This window comes from Theobroma umbraticum, unplaced genomic scaffold, assembly GCF_002168275.2.
Source record: "Theobroma umbraticum cultivar Fairchild unplaced genomic scaffold, ASM216827v3 scaffold_130.0, whole genome shotgun sequence".
Classification (NCBI taxonomy): domain Eukaryota; kingdom Viridiplantae; phylum Streptophyta; class Magnoliopsida; order Malvales; family Malvaceae; genus Theobroma; species Theobroma umbraticum.
Genome location: NW_018397264.1, coordinates 1496450 through 1514716, shown reverse-complemented (window position 1 = coordinate 1514716; position 18267 = coordinate 1496450). Strand labels below are relative to the sequence as shown.

General features: G+C 34.8%; 1 protein-coding gene across 1 annotated transcript; it reads left to right on the top strand.

The window, feature by feature from the left end:
• The first annotated feature begins 713 nt into the window (after positions 1-713).
• On the top strand, positions 714-9192 carry PTAC4 (plastid transcriptionally active 4). The gene is made up of 11 exons (XM_021435195.2): positions 714-1041; positions 2063-2184; positions 2295-2405; positions 2684-2748; positions 2833-2914; positions 3211-3285; positions 5533-5603; positions 5696-5778; positions 6399-6463; positions 8295-8369; positions 8796-9192. The coding sequence occupies exons 1-11, from the start codon at positions 888-890 to the stop codon at positions 8913-8915; spliced, it is 1023 nt and encodes a 340-aa protein (XP_021290870.1). The 5' UTR covers positions 714-887; the 3' UTR covers positions 8916-9192.
• Positions 9193-18267: the final 9075 nt, after the last annotated feature.

Genomic DNA, 18267 nt, shown 5'->3' with positions numbered 1-18267 from the left:
TGAAGGGTCTCTTCCAGAAATCAATTTAATTACGTATTAACATCTATATGTGGTTGCAATATTCAACCACTCCTTAATATATAGAAAAATAATGTGGATCTCTATACTAAGTTAATATTCATCAATAATTTGTGATGTGAAGTGACTCACAGGGAGAATATATCTACGTATATATAATTTATTTATTTTGTTAATTACGAAATAAAATATAATGTTTAATTATGATTGTAATTTTTATTTATAAGTATAATTTTATAATAAACATATAATTACATTTAACAAAAATAACAAACTAGCGTTACATTAGACGAAACTCACACTTAATATTTAAAAAAGCAAGCTCGTCTCCTTCCTCACTAATAAACCTATTAAGACACAATTAAGATAAAAGATGCAATGTTTGCAACTGCAATACCAAAACATAGACCCAAGAAAATGAGTGAACAGTGAGCCTAAGAAATGGAAAATGAGTTGGGTCCGGCCATCTGCAGCGCGACCCAATCCATCGACAACTACAACCAACCCGGCATCCCTACCAACCTTTTGCATTCCACCATTACAGGCCCATCGACTCAAAACTTGTTTCAATCCTTCTTACTTTTCGGTTTGGGCTTCCGGGGTGGGTTGCATTTGAATCCGAGCCGACAGAGGTGAACCGGTTGCAACGCCCCATAAAAAAGCGGTCGATCCAATCCGGTTTGAACTCTTTCGGGTAGCACGGTGCAGAAATCAAAATCGATCACACAAAGCCAAAGAAAAATCTAAAACGCCTATTCGAGAGGAGAACAGTGATATCGTCTCTTTGCTTTCTATCCAGAAAACTATACTTCTCACAGCAAAAAAAAAAGAAAAAAAACCTTTCTATTGTTCTTCCTGTTAATCCTAAAATGGCCGTCAAATCTCAAATAATTACAGGATTGATTCTCCCCTTGAAACCCACTGCTTCTTCTTCTTCTTCTTCTTCTTCAAGCTCCAGTAATAATAGCAGCGGCCTCTGTTTAGTTAAGAAACCACTCACTTCTTCCTTCTTCAATGGCGGAGGTACCCTCCTTTGGCTTTTTATTACTTTCAATTTTAACGGGTGTTTGTTAATTCTTTCTTATTAATTCATTTAGTTCAAGTAATTGTAATTGGGTCAGTGAATGGAGATTTTTTTGTTTTTTACTCTTGCTTTTGAGTTGGTTGTGTTTGTTATTTTCTATGCTAAAGTTAGTAGACCAATGTAGAAAATTTGGACCTAAATTTTATTTATTGTGATGTAATACATCGAAGTTATCTTTTTTTTTTTCTTATTTTGCTTTTCATAATCTAATCGTCTTCATATGTCAAATGGTGAGCCATTGTGTCTTTGATCGCTTGATTACTGAGAAAGAGGGTTACCAAGGAATTTTATTTGATAAGTAGATTGACTGGGCTTTTAAACTTTAACACAAAATTTTCTTCAGTGTCATGTGGTTGTATGGATGACAACATTTCTTTGTTCAATAAGCTAATGGTGCATTAGGGTGATTTGCTAATGGTTTATTTAAAGCTCTAAAGGTTAGTTCAGTGGTGAATGATTCGAATGGGTTCTTGAAGACATTAAATTGTTTAATCACAAATGGTTATGTGCAAAACAGCATTTATATGATTTACATGTCAATGAAGTTAATCAATGGTATGGCATATTAAAGATTGATGATGAATTGGTTCAATTCTCCTGCAATTATGTACTTTTTGAATAAGGGCTTTATCTTTGAAAATGAAAATTTGAATTGCTTGTCATGTGAGCCACCATCTTTTCAACCCATTTCTTCAATTTCAGTTGTCTTTAGTTTAATTCTCATTCCACTTTTCTAGTGTTTGACTATATTAGTCATATCCAGGTGATGATTTGTGAGTATTTTGAAAGATTGGAAATCCCATGAAAAAGGTCATTGTCTTATTCTAGTTCATGACAATACTAAATTTGTAGGACTGCCTAACATCACCTAAAAGAGTTAAACTCCAACATGCTCAAGTTGGTTCAAGTTAGCATTTTAACAAGTTTTTTGCTTCACTTTTTCTTAATTTCTTTTAACAGTGGCTGCCCTAAAAGTAACGAGGATAAGGACCCTTCCAGGAAGATCACATTGTCATAGACAAGGTGGAGGTGCCCTTGGTACACGCATGAACCTTTTCGATAGGTTTGCTAGAGTTGTAAAGGTCAGATTTTTTAGGAATAGTTGATATACATTCATGTGATATTATAGCTTCTGATTCCAACTTCTGATGTGTTATCTAAATAACTAGACTCAATTCACTGATAATGGCAGTCATATGCAAATTCAATCTTAAGTTCCTTTGAAGACCCAGAGAAAATTTTAGATCAAGCTGTGCTTGAAATGAACGATGACTTGGTAAAGATGAGACAGGCCACAGCACAAGTAAGCCTGATAATTTTTTATTTCTTGAGTTTTTCGTGTTTCTTTCTTATGTTGTCTTTTGGCTTGTCATATCTTTTTTCCCACCTTCCTTTATACTGTTTTTGCCATTCATTTTTTTTGAATCTCTTTTATTCATAATTGTTTTGCATATGTACTCAACTGTAGATACCTAGATGGTCTTAGAATTTTATTTTCTTAGGTACTTTTTATGCTGCCTTTTCAGTGTAATTTTCTTCCCACTTACATATGCACGTGTGATCCCTTTTTCTTTTATGAAGGTATTAGCATCTCAAAAGCGGTTGGAAAATAAGTACAAAGCTGCAGAACAGGCTTCTGGAGATTGGTAATACATTAAGGAGTTCTTTTCTTTAGTCTGCATACTATGCTGGTTTTTAAATGTTCCCATTAAGTTTTGAGTTCAATACAGGTATCGTAAAGCACAGCTGGCTCTTCAGAAAGGAGAAGAGGATCTTGCACGTGAAGCCCTGAAGAGGCGTAAATCTTATGCTGTAAGATGTCTTCCTTTACTTAGAGTTTTGCTGAGCATGCATTGTAAAGTAGATGAGAAATGAGTTTCGTCATGTTCCAACTTAGGCTTGTTCCAACACTGTTATAAAGCACCAGTGGGTGCAGTAACCTGATTGAGTGGCTTAGACTGTTTGACTGATGCTGAGAATTTCTGAGGCATTGAAATTCTCTGATTGAAGAATTCATGAACCTGTTCCTTTAATTCTTAGTTCCTAAAATGGATTGTTTTTCTCTGATTGAAGAATTCATGAACCATCTTTTTTCTTTTTTGCTGCAGGATAATGCTAATTCTTTGAGAGCTCAACTAGATCAACAGAAAAGTGTTGTTGAGAATCTCGTCTCTAACACACGGGTATGCTTCTCTTTATCTGTACTACTTTTGATTCTATTAAATTATTATTTATTTATATACTTTGGTCAGAGTTTTTATTGAGAACTAGAATTTTGGCCACACATTGATGTGGGGCAAAACCTTTTTCTTTTTTTTGTTATTTTAATGGGCAAAAATTTTTCATTTTAAATGAGATTTTTTTTTAATTTTTGAAAATATTTGATCTTTTTTATGTTGCACATTGTAATATATAGTTTAGATAATAAAAGGCTAAACCCTAATACCTTTCTGTTCGACAGCCGCCTCATTTCATTGAGTTGTCTTCTTTCTTCAACTCTCTAGCCTTTTATCTGAGTTCTTCCTCCTCCTCTTCTTCAACTGCTTTTAGTTTTCTTTCATACAAGTGAGTGAGATCAAGCTTAGAGTGACTTGGAAAAGATATTTTTGTTGCTTAAATTTCAACTTTTCCTGACTTAAGTCATTTCAATTTTCTTCTTTCTACCATGAATCTAAACTTATTTTTTCAGATCTGACTCAAATTAACTTGAATATGTCATTCTTTTTGCTCTCCAATTTGATTTCTTTAATTATTAATATTTTCGTTTATTAATTTGTATTTGTTTAGTTTGCAAGTTTAAGATTTGATTTAAATTCTTGTGCTTTTTTAATAGAGAAATTATTTATTGATTGGTAATTTGTCCTTAGTTTGGAAATTGAGTCTGTTCTTGGGGATTTTGAGGCAAGAACAACATGTTGACTCCCCTTGCTTCTGATGTTGTTGGCCTCCTTCCCCCTTCCCTTTTCACCTTACCCTCCTCTCTTAGCACTGTGTCTTCTGCCTCTCAGTTTCTTGCTCCTGTCCCTTTTCTCTCCCACTCTCTCGTGACCTCTTTCTCCTTCCTTGAACTTTGTCTCTCTAGTTTCTCTTTCTTCCTCTCCCAAAAATTAAAAAAAGAAATTCAGAAAATGAAAAAAATAACTAATGTTATGCCGGGTGTTAATAAAAAATAGAGTGCCAAATGTCAATATTGGAGAGGCTTTTAGCTACAGGAATCCCATAGCGATTCTTTTTATGTATAGTTATAGATATGTCATATATTGCCTTAGTTTTGAAATGCACTGTGTTTAAATGTTCATCGTGAGTCGAGATAAATGATTATTATGTTTTGGTGTATGAGACATGAAAATCTAATGGTTAAAGATATGTTTTGAATAAAAAGGCTATTATGTTGATTGTGTTGTTATAAATTATAGGTTAAATAAGAACCTGGAATAAGTTAGGAGAGGGAACTGAGTTATTATCTTGCTATAAATGATCCATTAGGTTGAGATAATAAATCAAACTGAACAAATATGTAGCAGTTTTAGCTGCTTTGTCAAGGGGCTGAATTCCCAGTTTTACTAACTTGCACAGTCTGGTTCTGGTTTGGAACAAGTTATGTAAGTTGGGATACTGAACACACAAAGTGTATGATAAGAGTGTGATGTGCATTGATAATATGAACAGTGGCAGTGATTTGAAAGTAATGAATAGGAGAATGTACCTAGTCTCTAGAAACAGAAACCAATGAGTGAGTTCAGCAGTTAGGGGCCAAAAGTTTCTAAATGAATGATAGCAGGGTTATTTAATATGGTAAGGGAAGTTGCGGTCTACTGATGGGAGGTCTTAATACTGTGTCTCAAATAATAAAAAATCTTATACTGATGAAATTTAGGCAAGTTAAAGAGGCATATTACTGAAAAATATATGAGATGTACTGGAGTTTGAGCATTTATAAAGAGGTAAGGTAGATATTGTTCTGCCTTCATGCCAATCTCTTCAAATCTCTTTATAGTATCCCAATAACTAGGATTAATTGTGACTGGCTCCCCAAATTTATGGGTTAATCCTATTTAGAATGTTATTTTTCCAAAATCCATCTTTTAACAGTTTGCTTTGACTTGAGTGCCTTCTCAAAATAGTTTAGAGTAATTTTGGATAAATGTTGAGTAATATATGGAAATAAATGAACTAGGAGGCTTAGAATATAAATTCTTATACTGGGACACATAATGTTTGCCTTAGAATTATAACTGAAATAACCAATCCTTCAATAATAATTTCCCAAGGGAATGCTTTTGGTGAAAATAAAATTTGTGAAACACTTAATAAACAAATAAATAATAGTTGCAATAAGAAAATTTTCTACATCATTCCTTTTATGTTGTTATTATGTACACATTGATGGATTTGTTACAGTAGCATTCTCTGAATTTCATTTTGTGTAGCTTTTGGAGAGCAAGATACAAGAGGCAAAGTCAAAGAAAGACACTCTGAAAGCACGTGCACAGTCAGCAAGGTAGTCTCCACTATTCCCATTGCTACCTTCCTTTTTGTCTGTGTTTTATCACCTTGGACTTTTTGGTCATGATCACTTCGATGTTGTTTCAGAACTGCAACAAAAGTGAATGAGATGGTGGGAAATGTCAACACTAGCAGTGCTTTATCTGCTTTTGAGAAAATGGAGGAGAAAGGTGAGTTAATCTGAGGTTGGAAGCTTTTTGTTGTAAATGAGCATCCCATAAATTCATGCTACAGATTTAGCGAGAGTGATTTTGACATGACAGAAAATTGCACATAATGAAGCTTTTTCAGGCCTGCTGTAACCATCTAACTTGCAATTTATGCTATATTTCTCTAATGGAACTCATCTTAAAGATAAAAATCTTATCAGATCAAATTATGGGGTGATTTCTTCTGTGCTTCAACACAATATCTCCAGTTCAAGCTGAGGAATTGAATGTGTGAAGAAGCTTCATGAGTTTAAAAATATCTAAGTTGCTCAGGAATATTAGGAGTTTTAAAGTTTGGCTACGTCTTTTTTGGCCTACACTCTCTTCTGAGTTATGAAATGCTGCTTTTTCTGAAGTAAATATTTCATAACAAGTGTATCTATTAATTAAATTATTATATCTAAAATTATTAAATGCCATGCAACTGTTGATTGGCGGTCCCTCCTAGCTAACTGCAATTCTTGGTTAGACAAGATCAACCAGCCCTTGTGCCTCTTGTGGTGGATAATTTATCTTTAAGAACTAGATTTGATCTGAACTCTTGTCTCTTCATCTTTTCCCCTGCCTTCTTTCCTTGACAGTTATGGCAATGGAGTCTGAAGCAGAAGCACTTGGGCAGTTAACCACAGATGATCTAGAAGGGAAGGTAGTGACTGTTCTATCTTTCTTTTGCATTCTTTAAATCAGATTCAAATTTTCAATGGCCAATGAAATTCACATTGCTGATCTTTCAAATCAAATGTTATTATCAGAGACAGAAAAAATGCTGCTATTGTCTCTTTTTTTTTTTTTGATGGAAGCAGCTATTGTCTATTAGTTAAGTTTTGTCAAAATCAATGTGATCTTGCCCTCTTGGGAAATTTAAAAATGTGGTTTTGTTCTGAATATTTTTCATTAGCCTGGTTTCCTGTGGTTCTCTTCTTGTCTAAATACCAATTCGTACTACTTGGCAAAGTTGCTGCAAAATACAAATACCTACTTGATATTTTAGTCATACCTGATTAAAATCAAACCCATATATACCTTTAACTAAAACATTTATCAATGAATCAAAATTGCCTTTCTTTGTTATCCTCTTCCTCGTCCCACCATCATTATCACCATTCACATCTTCTAGAAAATTGTATAAAATCAATAGAACTATAATATTTGATCCAGAACACCATGAACATTTAAGAAAATAAATATTGAGAATATTTTGGACACTTAATGAAAGTTTGAAAGCTGAATTGGTACTCTAACCTTTTCTTGTTCTCTCTAAAGATCTCAGTATTATTTCTTTCCGTATATCATGGAGATAAAGTTTCAAGAATAATTCTCTTTGAATTTCAAGTTTTTCCCTGTATCAAAGTTCAAATCTTTTCTATTTTTGTGTTCTTGCAATTAATATGGCAGCTTTACTTGTTACTTTTTTGAAGTTTCTTTATACTTTGCTTTTAACGGAATTGTGTAATTGTTTCCACCATTGTTTCATAACCTTTTGAGTTAAGAATTCTGTATTTTGTTGCTATTTGGATACCTTCCTTCCTTACTGTCCTTTTGGTTTTCTTCTTTTCTTTGGGCATTGGCTCTTGCATATGGCATGTGTTAGTGTATGCCTATAAATGAGGGCACTATGCAGTTCTTTGTAGCCATATTCTCTTTCGATTTTCTCAATGGGGATGGGGAATGTCATATGGGCTCCATTTATTTGGCAGCAAATGTTGTGGTAGGGAAAACATTTTTACCGGAAAAGCTCATCATTTTTGCATTTTGCATATTTTAATATGCACTGAAATTTTTGGTTTGCTTTTCTAGCTTTTGAGATGATAGGATGATTGATATAATTTTTGATAGGAATAGATGATTGATGATGTATGACATACAGTGTAGCTATTATTAGACATTCCTGGTGCTAACTATATAGATGGCAATGATATTTGATAGTTTGCATCATTTTTGGCAGTGGCCATCATAGGCTAGATGTTTAACACTGTTAATGGCTTGTTGATGGCATAACTAGAGAATATCATTTTAGTGGTAGGTTTATGCTCTCACTCGATCTCTTTGAAAATGGGACTTGCTTACCAAAATATTTCCATTGAAGTTCTTCAAGGATAGGAAATATGGAAGCGGTTTTCCTATAAGTTCCCTGAATATTGATGGACAGTCAATTTGATATAGTTGTCATTGTTTTCTATGGTTGTGGCATGAAACAGGCCATGTTATTGGGGATAAGTAAAGTTTTCATGAATTTAAGATAAAAAATATTAGAATTATAGTGTAGTTATTCATCAGAATAGTTGCTTGTCTTATCTGGATTGCCTTACCACTTGAAAATTGAGAACAAGAATGCAGGACTACTTTGTAGTGCTGTTCACAGTTTTAGGACCCTTTTGCTATGATAATATAATGTTTTTGCTTGTGTACTTGATAGTTCCTTTCTACAAATTTGACTTCTCTTGGACTTAAAAGAAACCCATTACTTAAATTTGCAGTTTGCATTACTTGAGAGCACATCGGTTGACGATGATCTTGCAAACTTGAAAAAGGAACTCTCTGGTAGCTCACAGGTATGTCTCATTCTTGTTTTATGCAAAATGGAGTTCTGTATTATGGGATTAGCTTTCTGTCAATAACTTGCCCTCGACTGGGCTTTTAAAATTACATTACGTGGACAATATGTTCAGCTCTGTCTGGTTGTTGGGTGAAGAAGCAGAATCAGATTTGACTGACCAAAAAAAGATGAAAAAGAAAAAGAATTAGAATTGATTGAATTCAGAATTGTCCTGCTGATCTTTTTTTTCCATTCCCTGGTCTGTTTTGGCAACTGGAAAGTGAAAGTAGTTTGAGGAGAACAAGAAATTTTCGTCAGTCAAAATCTCAAAGTTGTTCTTCCTGCTGTGAGCCAAGGAGCTATAGGAAGGAACGGTCTAGGATATCAACTCTTTTGACAATAAGGTTTTAATTCTTATTTTTCCTGTTCCTGTGACTAGCAGAAAGGAGAGCTTCCACCTGGAAGAACTGTTTCTGCCAGCTCAAACAAGACATTTCCCTATCGAGATTCTGAGATTGAGATGGAGCTTAACGAATTGAGGCAAAAGGCAAAGGACTTCTAAAGTTTCTGATCTGCATACAACAAATCTCGGAATATTTATTTCAGGAACAAACCTTCTTCCAACAGTTCAAACTAGGTGAGCTATAGTCCAAACAGATAGTTTGTATAGCTGCAGTCCAAACTCAGTAATTTTTGGGTGGTTGTGTACATACTTGTGTATTAACATTAGATGATCATTGTCATGTAGCACTTACAACCTATGTGCAGCTGCGGCAATGACCTATGTTTTGGACTATGTATTCAGTAGTTTGTTAATGTACAATCAGTCTTCCTGGCAACTTCCTTGGCATTTTAATATGTCGTGCATTCTGGGATACCGTGTTGGTGACAAAATCAAAATTGGCCACAGTTATGATATTCGAGGATCTCACTAATGGCTGTCGTTGCTCCCCTTCTGTAAATCACAGACGGCATGCAAGGATTGAATCATGATTCCCTGGCTTTTGCCAGCAGCTTAGTCAGTGTCTCTTCTGAAGCAGTGGAGTTATAGCAGGCTGCATTCTCAAAAATCAAGCTAGGAAAAGAGTGGTTTGTAATATTCCAGTTGATTTAAGTCTATTAATCAAAGTAAAATGCAGAAATTTAGTTAAAGCCAGATCACTCGTTTAAATTTTCTACCTCCCATTGTGAAACGCTGTCAATAAATGAAGAGAATAGGAATGAAAGAGCCGATTAAAACGTAGGCAGATTGTACGATTGCGGGCTTGAAACACTGTTTTATTGGGGGCCTTAAGACACTGTAGAAATGGCTTACCAAGAAAAAAAGGAAACGTGTCAAAGCTTTCAGGTCAGGGAGACTAAAATTCAAAGGAAATTGCGTTCAGTTGTAGATAATGAAGTGCCATCACAGTAGCTTCGCTCTTGCAAGAGTTTCAATCTTTTCTTGCACACCATTCCATTCAAACCAAGTAATGAAACAGGTCCTATTAGTCGAATTAAAATTTTTTTTCAAAACTTTGGACTTTGTTAACTCTAATCTTTCTCTATTACTCTGATATCATAGAAACTGGCAAAACTACCTGTCTGCCATATCCCAAGTCGTGGAACGACTTTGCATGCAGTAAATTCAGTGTTCCATAAACCCGTGCCATTGACACATTCAAAATCCGAAACCTTGTCACACCTTTCCCAACAAAGCCAAGCCTCGCCTTTGCATTAGTTTTTCCTTTTCTGCCTGTGACTGGTTCAAAAACCCCTTGGTCAACACGCAATCTCTTAAAGGGCAGCTCCAACTCCAACCACCTCCACTATATATAAGTACCCCATATGGCTTCCACATTTCCACCATACTTGATACACAGCACAAGAACGTTTCATAACTTTGAAAAGTTTTATAGTTTCAGCACCGGCGACGTGATTAAAATACCATCTTTTTCCAAGATGAACAGCAGAAAAGTATGCAGCCTTTTCATCATTTTTGTCATCTCCGTGGCCATTTTGAGCCAAGCTGGAGTGGAGGCAACGAGAGTGTTACCAGAGGATTTCGCAGAGGCAAATAACCTGGAGACATACTCGTCAGTCTACGAGAAGGCCAAGCTCACAATGTCATGCTGGCTCCAGCGCTTGGCTTCTGGACCTAGCCCTAGAGGACCTGGTCACTAGTTCCTCAGTCTAGGCACAATCTTCAAGCCTGAAAAGTCCAGTTAAGCATCGTATGCTCATACGGACAGATGAAAGTTAACTAGAAGAAAGTATACTCGGCGGTTTTATTAATTATTATTATTATTTTTTTACTTCGTCTTTATTTTATAGGCAGGTTCAAGATATAAACTGCAGCTTCTGCCGACTGCCATATAGAATTTATATGAAACAATGTAAATGGACAAATAAAAATTCTTTAATTTTATAAGTTGGATGACCATGCAATTAGAGAATTCTCTAATCTGTTACTATATATATAGCTGAAGTACAACTAAAATGCATAGAGGACCTAGCTATTCCTCTCTTATAATTCTTGAATCCTTGATACTTTATTCATTAATTCCTCTTCTTAATTTCATTTTTTCTTTACTAACGATTTTTGAGGCTAATATATATATATTGCGTGGGCATGCATGGATGTATCCATGAAGCCAAAGTTTTAAAACCAACCAATGAAACGAGTCCACACTGTACATCCATGCAACGATTTATCTTTTTACCTATTCTTTCCTTTTTTCCCCTACTCCCGACCCTCCAACCACTAAGTAAGCATTTCTTTTTACACTGCAACAATTTGATTTAAGCCTAAATCACTAAGTAAGCATCAAAACATAGCTAGTTCATATCATCTAAGAATGTTGTTTAAACATCTACAGTTTTATCCTGGAATTCAATGCTATCTTTAATGAGTTACGATGAGCAACAACTTTGGAAACATAGACTCGTCGAGTAGTGGATAAAGTAAGCAAAGGAAGTTGATAAGTGTAAAAGAGTTATGCAGGTTGGAGTTCGGACTTTATATTACTAATGATTCATAAGCATTGGTGACAGATGAACTAAGTTAAGCAAGGATGTTTATTAGTGTCAATTAATGATTTTCTTTCTTTGTTTTTTTTGTGATGACAAGTTTCACAGGTCTAGTTACTTTAATTTTTAGTTAAATATATGAATTCTTGATAGGAGCTGACTGAAGGTGGTAACGACGGTAGTAACGGTCACTTCTTTGTTTTTAATTTTTTTATTATTATATGTATAAATTTTAAAATATATAAGTTTATCATCCAGAATTAAATCAAACAGTCTGTTTTGATAAATCACTTTTTATACAAAATTTTGAATCCGATAAACTTTTCCTTTATTACCCTCGTTTCATAGCTACTTAAAAGTGACAATATGAAAGAGGAGACACTATTTTATTTAGTCAAACGTTAACACTGCTTAGAGATTGTTGGTAGAGTGATATTTAAAAGGAAAATTTGTAAGTAATGCTTTATTTTCTCTTGAATTAGGTAAAAAATAATAATATAATACAAATCTTTTTCTAAAATAATATTTAAACTATTCTTAATTATTACCTGTAAAGATCGGTTAATCAAATTCTTTGTTTTATTATATATTTATAATTTTGACATCAAGTCAATATTTTTGAACTTAGCAATTAATATGTGATACATGGGTTGGTTGAAGTGCGTTGGTAAATTGACAGCAACCAATAACCAAAAAAAGTAAAGGCTAGGGTAAATATTTAAATAAATTTTCATTATTTTATTACATTTAATTAAATTTTTATATTTTTATTTTGATTAAATAATCTCTTATAATTAATAATTGATTAATTATCGTTAATTAAAATAACATTTGTTATTTTATACTCATATGACGTTTGTATGAAGAGTAAAAGATATCATGTGATTATATCATCATATTATATCGTCATTCATTATGATATGTTAACAAGTCACATCAGTATCATATAATATAAAATGATGAATGACATTTTGATTAGTAACTTTTAATTAATCATTAAATATAAAAATTTATTTAGATCAAAATAAAAATATAAATATTTAATTGGACACAATAAGAAAATTAATTATTTAAAATGTTTTAAATAGTTTAGAGATTTTTTTAAATATTATGTTTTTAAATTTAATTTAAATATTAAAAATATTAGAAACATAAAATGAATATAAAAGTTTTATTGAAGTAATATTAAAAGTTTTAAGGTATTGCTAAACCCATATAAGAGCTAAGCTTGAATTTATTACGAGTTTGCCTTCGAGGTCTAACCCATAAATTAGCACTTATAAGGTTTTTTTTTTTTAAAAAAAAAAAAACAGTTCTAAGGTCAAATAACTATAAAGGTCTTAACTTGTACTGCCGATATCTGAGAGTCAAATTCACTATTAAAAATACACAAACATTAGCTAGACCCAATTTTGATTTTCCTCCTAGCCCAGCAAGCAAGCAACCAACTTAGTCAAATTTCAATATTTCCAACTTTGGACTTGATTAAACTCGCTATATTTCTTACCCGATCCGCCCTTGACGCTCTTCAAATGACGAAAGGATCCTTCAACTCCATCGAACCCAAGCTGTGGGAGGAAGGGTTATCCCAGTAAATTTCATATTCAATGGGCTGGCTGTAGCAGCCATTGACACGTTCAAAATCATGAACCCATGTTTCAGCTTTCCCAGCAGCAACACTACGCCCCACTCGAGCTAGTTTTTTCTGTTTCTATGACTCGCTCAAAATCCTTGGTCAACACGATAGTCCTCAAAAGCCCATCATTTTCCCCATCTTTGTTCAACATCTGTCAGCTGTTCCAACTTCCAACAGACTCCTATCCAACTCCTTGGCCTATATATACCAGGTATCACTTCCTCATTCTCTTCATTCCCAGTATCAAACCAGAAAAACCAAAGCTCCCCATACCGCAGTCCACCGCATACCCTTCAAAGAGTTAGCTTTACGCCCACGTTTAGATTACCTTTCTGAAGATGGATAGCAGAAAGCTGAGCACCCTTCTGATCATTTTTGTCATCTCAATGGCAGCGCTGAGCCACGTCGGGGTTGAAGCTACCAGAGTGCTCCCGGAGGATTTTGCAAAGACAAATCACCTCGACACATACTCGTCGGTCTACCAGAAGGCTAAGTTCACCATGGCATACTGGCTTGAGCGTTTAGATTCTGGACCTAGTCCTCAAGGACCTGGCCACTAGTTCGTAGCATGCAAATGAACGACCCAACACTGTTATTGTTATTCGTTTAATTTTTTTCTTTTTTTTCCCTCCTTTTAGATGCAATATGTGCAGGGTAGGATTACATGACACAAATGTAAATGAGAAAACAGGATTCTTTGATTTTATATATTTTAGTGTTTCGACACAAGGTTCTTTCATTTGATAAGTTGAATAATATTTCAATTAATTATAATCATTCTTCAGTCTTTAATAACCTTCCTGTAATCACCAACTTGTTACTTAGCTATAAGCTGGTTAATCAGAAAAATAAAGAAAAGGAGAGTGAAAAGAAAGGGCAAGCTGTCTTAAGCAGCGGCTTTTACCTATCCTAATTAATATAGCTTCGAGATATGTCAGAATGAATTCGCATGCCCGACCGTCAACGTGCTGCAAATTTGCGTTGCAAATATAGACCACCAAGGGAGCCGAAGTTTACTCTACTTTTGGCAGAAGTCGAAATTGGTGAAATCATTCGTAGATGAAAAGAGTAAACTTTACTTCACCGTTTCTTTTTGACTCTCAAAATTTCCACGGTGGTTTCAGACTTTTGGTTTAGATTTCTGTTTCGTTAAGTCTTTAGGTCCCACTACTTTTACTTTAGGGGAAAAAGAAAGGAAAAAACCCCTAGTATTCATGAGTTGCACCTTTCCTAGAAAGACCACGCCTCACGTGAGCTGGTTTTTCTGCCTGCATGACCGGCACACACTACTTGGCCAACACGTAACTCCTAGAAGTCTTTTGTTTAATCTAGCTATATGAATCTTGACATTCATTGGGACTGATGTAAGCCCTTTTCATAAATTTATTGAGAATCTCTCGTTTTGGTAGATGAATAAATTGTGCCGATCGTCACAATGTTCCATACTTTTCTTCAAGAACACTGTTGTTTCATTGGAGATGACAGGCAACATCTTTATCCGGATTGAATAGCAGAATGTAAAGCACACCCTTTTGATTGTTGGAAATTGTAGTAATTCACAATTATTGATCTAGGGATTAGAGTGTGCGTGTTAATTACGTTTATTGCATAGAATTAGGTTGATGATGATTGGAATTGAGAGAGTCTTTGGCCTAAAGTAATAGTTGGGAGATTTTAATACTTTAAAATAGACACTATCGTGTAGAACTCTGTAGCCTTATGATTTGTGACAAACTAGGACCTTGTAGTTGTTAACTAGGAGAAGATACAATTAAAAATCTTCTTTGCACTTTGAACTTATCCAAATTTTCTTTGAATCTACAAGTATATCGAGCCATTTTCAATTACATTTTAGCTGGAATGTCGCAGCTGCCAGTTGGCTTTTTGATTTCTTTATATGCAGGGGCTTTTCATGCAGCAGGACTGTAATTTTCCAGCAGCTAAAATTTGCCAGCAGATCGAGATGCAGTGCTTTGTACCTCTTTTCAATCATTTTATGTCTTTCCACCAAAAAAAGGAAAAAACAATATGGTGATTGGTGATTCCAAAGTCTAGAATGGTAACATTATTTATCTTCTTCCTATCTCAGATTGTTCTGCAACTTCAAATTCAACAAACCCAAGTTTTCTGCATTGCTTTTCCACTTATTTCCCTTCTTCCAACGTAAGTTCTAATGTTATCTTTAGTCAAAATAGTTCTGCATGTTCATCAATATTGCAATCTAATTAAATAAGAATTTAAAATTATTTTTTTAAGCCAACAGTTTGATGGACGTATCAAACAATGATACACCCAATGATAACAGAACTAATGACAGCAATCTAGCTGCAAATGATAACAGAACCAGCTATAAATCTAAGAAACAAAACGAGCCCAAGGCATCACAATTGGTACCAAATAATACAGTAAACACCACTCCTAATAGCATAACAAGAAGAGCACATTTTGCAAAACAGAGCCCTACCAACAGCAGCTAATTTAAAGAATATGATGCATTCAGATCAGGAATCCTCCAGCTCCAACTCAACCCACATATAAAACCAGTTCTATCCATCTCTTTTTTGCAAGTAGTCGGTACAATGGTTAGCTTTTTCTCTCTTTTCAATAATTGGAGGAAAGGGAATTCGAATCTAACTCTTTTCAATAAGGGATTATACACCAACAAATAAACTAAATGCTTGAGTGCTGTACAATGGTTAGCCTCTCTAAATATATTCTTAAAAAAATGCAATCAATAACTATGGATTTGTTGAAAGAGTTAGCAGAGCTTCCGTGGCCTTTTTCATGAGTTGAGAATCCGAAGAATAACAATCTTTGAATCCGATTCAATGATTAATGACACATTTCGTAGCCATGATGAGTTGCAAAAAATTACAGGGCTAATTTTACAGCATACAACTCTGCATGATTAGAATCCAAAACACCAATAGACTGGGAGAATCGTGTGAGAATATTACCTTCAGAGTTTCCTAGTACCCCTCCGACCCAAGATGTCAGACTTGCCTCCAGCAAAACCATCTGTATTAAACTTTAGGAAATCAGCTTGTAACAGTTTTCAGTAGACTTTCCTTCTGCATAGGAGATGCTTTCATACATTTGACTTAGAGGCAGTCCCCGGTCAGTCCACCAAGCCGTATCAAGAGCACTATCATCCTTTCCACTGCCTTGATCCGGTACAAAGGTCAAAGTTTCACCAAAGAGATCAAATCGTTCAAATCCCTCTCCTTTTCAAGCACAACTTCATTTTGAGCACCTCAAAGAAATCATAAAGCTGCTCCACAGACAAAAGCCAACGTTTTTTGCACTCCATTTATCCATCCAAGGATTAGCATTGTTGTAGAAAAAGAGGGACAAAATTAGGGAAACATCCGGCCACATCCCACCATTTCAAAATTTCTCCTCAAAAGGTCCAGCTCCATGGACAATCCATAAGCAAATCACTACAATCCTCCAAATGAGAGGGGCACCAGGGACAAATTTCCAAAAGAGATGCTATGAAGGGCAGAAGAACACTTTTTTTGAATAGTAACGGTAGGAGGAATTTTTAACCGAGAATTTACCAAATTCATCAAATTTCTTCTGCTACTGATCAAACTAGAATCAGCTAACGGAAAACTCTCATTTTCCCATTCAAACAATGTTCTTCTTAACATGATCTGCCAATTGGAGCTCAAAAAGCCACCGTCTTCAAAATAATCCATCATCTTTGCATCTCTATCAAGGTTTTTCAACACTTCATAAACCACAATATATATCTGGTTTATCACTTCCAACGTTGAAAATCAAGACACATTGACAACATTGCTAGCTTAAGTAATGTCCATGGATTTCTGCGGGCAAATGCGCAACTGTAGGTATGGGGGGACACAGTGGTGGTGGATTTGAAACTCTGCATAGAAAACATAGTTTGGCATCCGACAATATTATTGTTCAAAATGGTCGACGTTAATGGAAAATTTCTCAACAGAAAGTCGATGGAAAGATCATTTTTGAGCCATCAAAGGAGTTGGAGAAGCGATCTTTGGAGTCATTTTCTCATGGAAAGTTATGCTGGTTCGTGTTCCTCCAAATGTTTCTGTTTTCAAAATTGGAAGGACGTTGGAACAAGGAGTGACCAAACTTCTCCGTAGATAGGCTTCATCAAGACCTTTTCATTCAAGCAGTTGTATATAGGAATTACTAGTGAAAGTTCGTATGCAGACAAAATTGTTCAAGGGTCCTTGGAATGCTCTAGTTTCCCTGAGCTAGGTGTAGGTCGGGAAAATTTCAGGGAAATGAGTCGCATCCAATCAGTTTTTTGTTTTGCTAATTTTTCAATTACAGAATCCTTCGATGGTTAGCTTAATAGACCACTGCAATCTACGCAATTTTCAAAGCCAAATTAGACTTTGTCAACAAACAATTCCGAAAAAAACTGAACAGGGTTGGGAGGACTATATAAATTGCTCATTGAAGAAGAGATCACTTTAATATTGATCTTGACGCCAGTTTCGAAACTCCTATGCCTCACAGAAGAGGGAATCTATAATGTTATTATTGATTGGGAAGTTGCGAAGGATACAGAGAGGCACATCTTTGCTTTGGCGTAGGACTAGCTTTCGCTACTTTGGTTAGTTCTACGGTTGTGTATTGTTTGCCATATGCTAATAAAAATTTGCTTCTGGCTTAAAAAAAAAAGGCTAGGCTATAGGGTGGGTGAAAAGGCTGTACTAGTACATGCAATACCTTATGTTTCCAAATCTCCAAGGGCTGACCATTTGAACGACAGGGATCTTGATTTGGGACAGAACATACTAACAAAATAAGATATATGCTAGGCACAACTCACAAGCAATTTTTCTGGGGCTTGAAATACATTAAGAATAATTTCGAAGAACTCGTTCAGGTAAGAACTTCCAAGTGATCCTAACGATTTCTGGAATGAACAAAGCCTCCCAGTAATGACAAAGAAAAAGAAAGAAGGATATAGAATGCGTGTAAGGTCTGTTTCTGCCATTCATAAGAATAAGAGTTTATATATAACGTGATTGTATAAAATTTAATGATATAGATATAGTATCATGACAAATATAAAAACTAAAGAGTAATTCTATGTTTTTTGGTATCCGTTGATATATTTGTTTATCATGTATCTACAATTTTGGGATATCAATCTCTATTGATATCTAATTTCTTGCCAACATCCACATCTTGACCTTCTATATAATCTTAGACCATGTACCAAAATGAGGGCATCTGTGACTGCAATGTATTAAAAGATTTGCCCAAG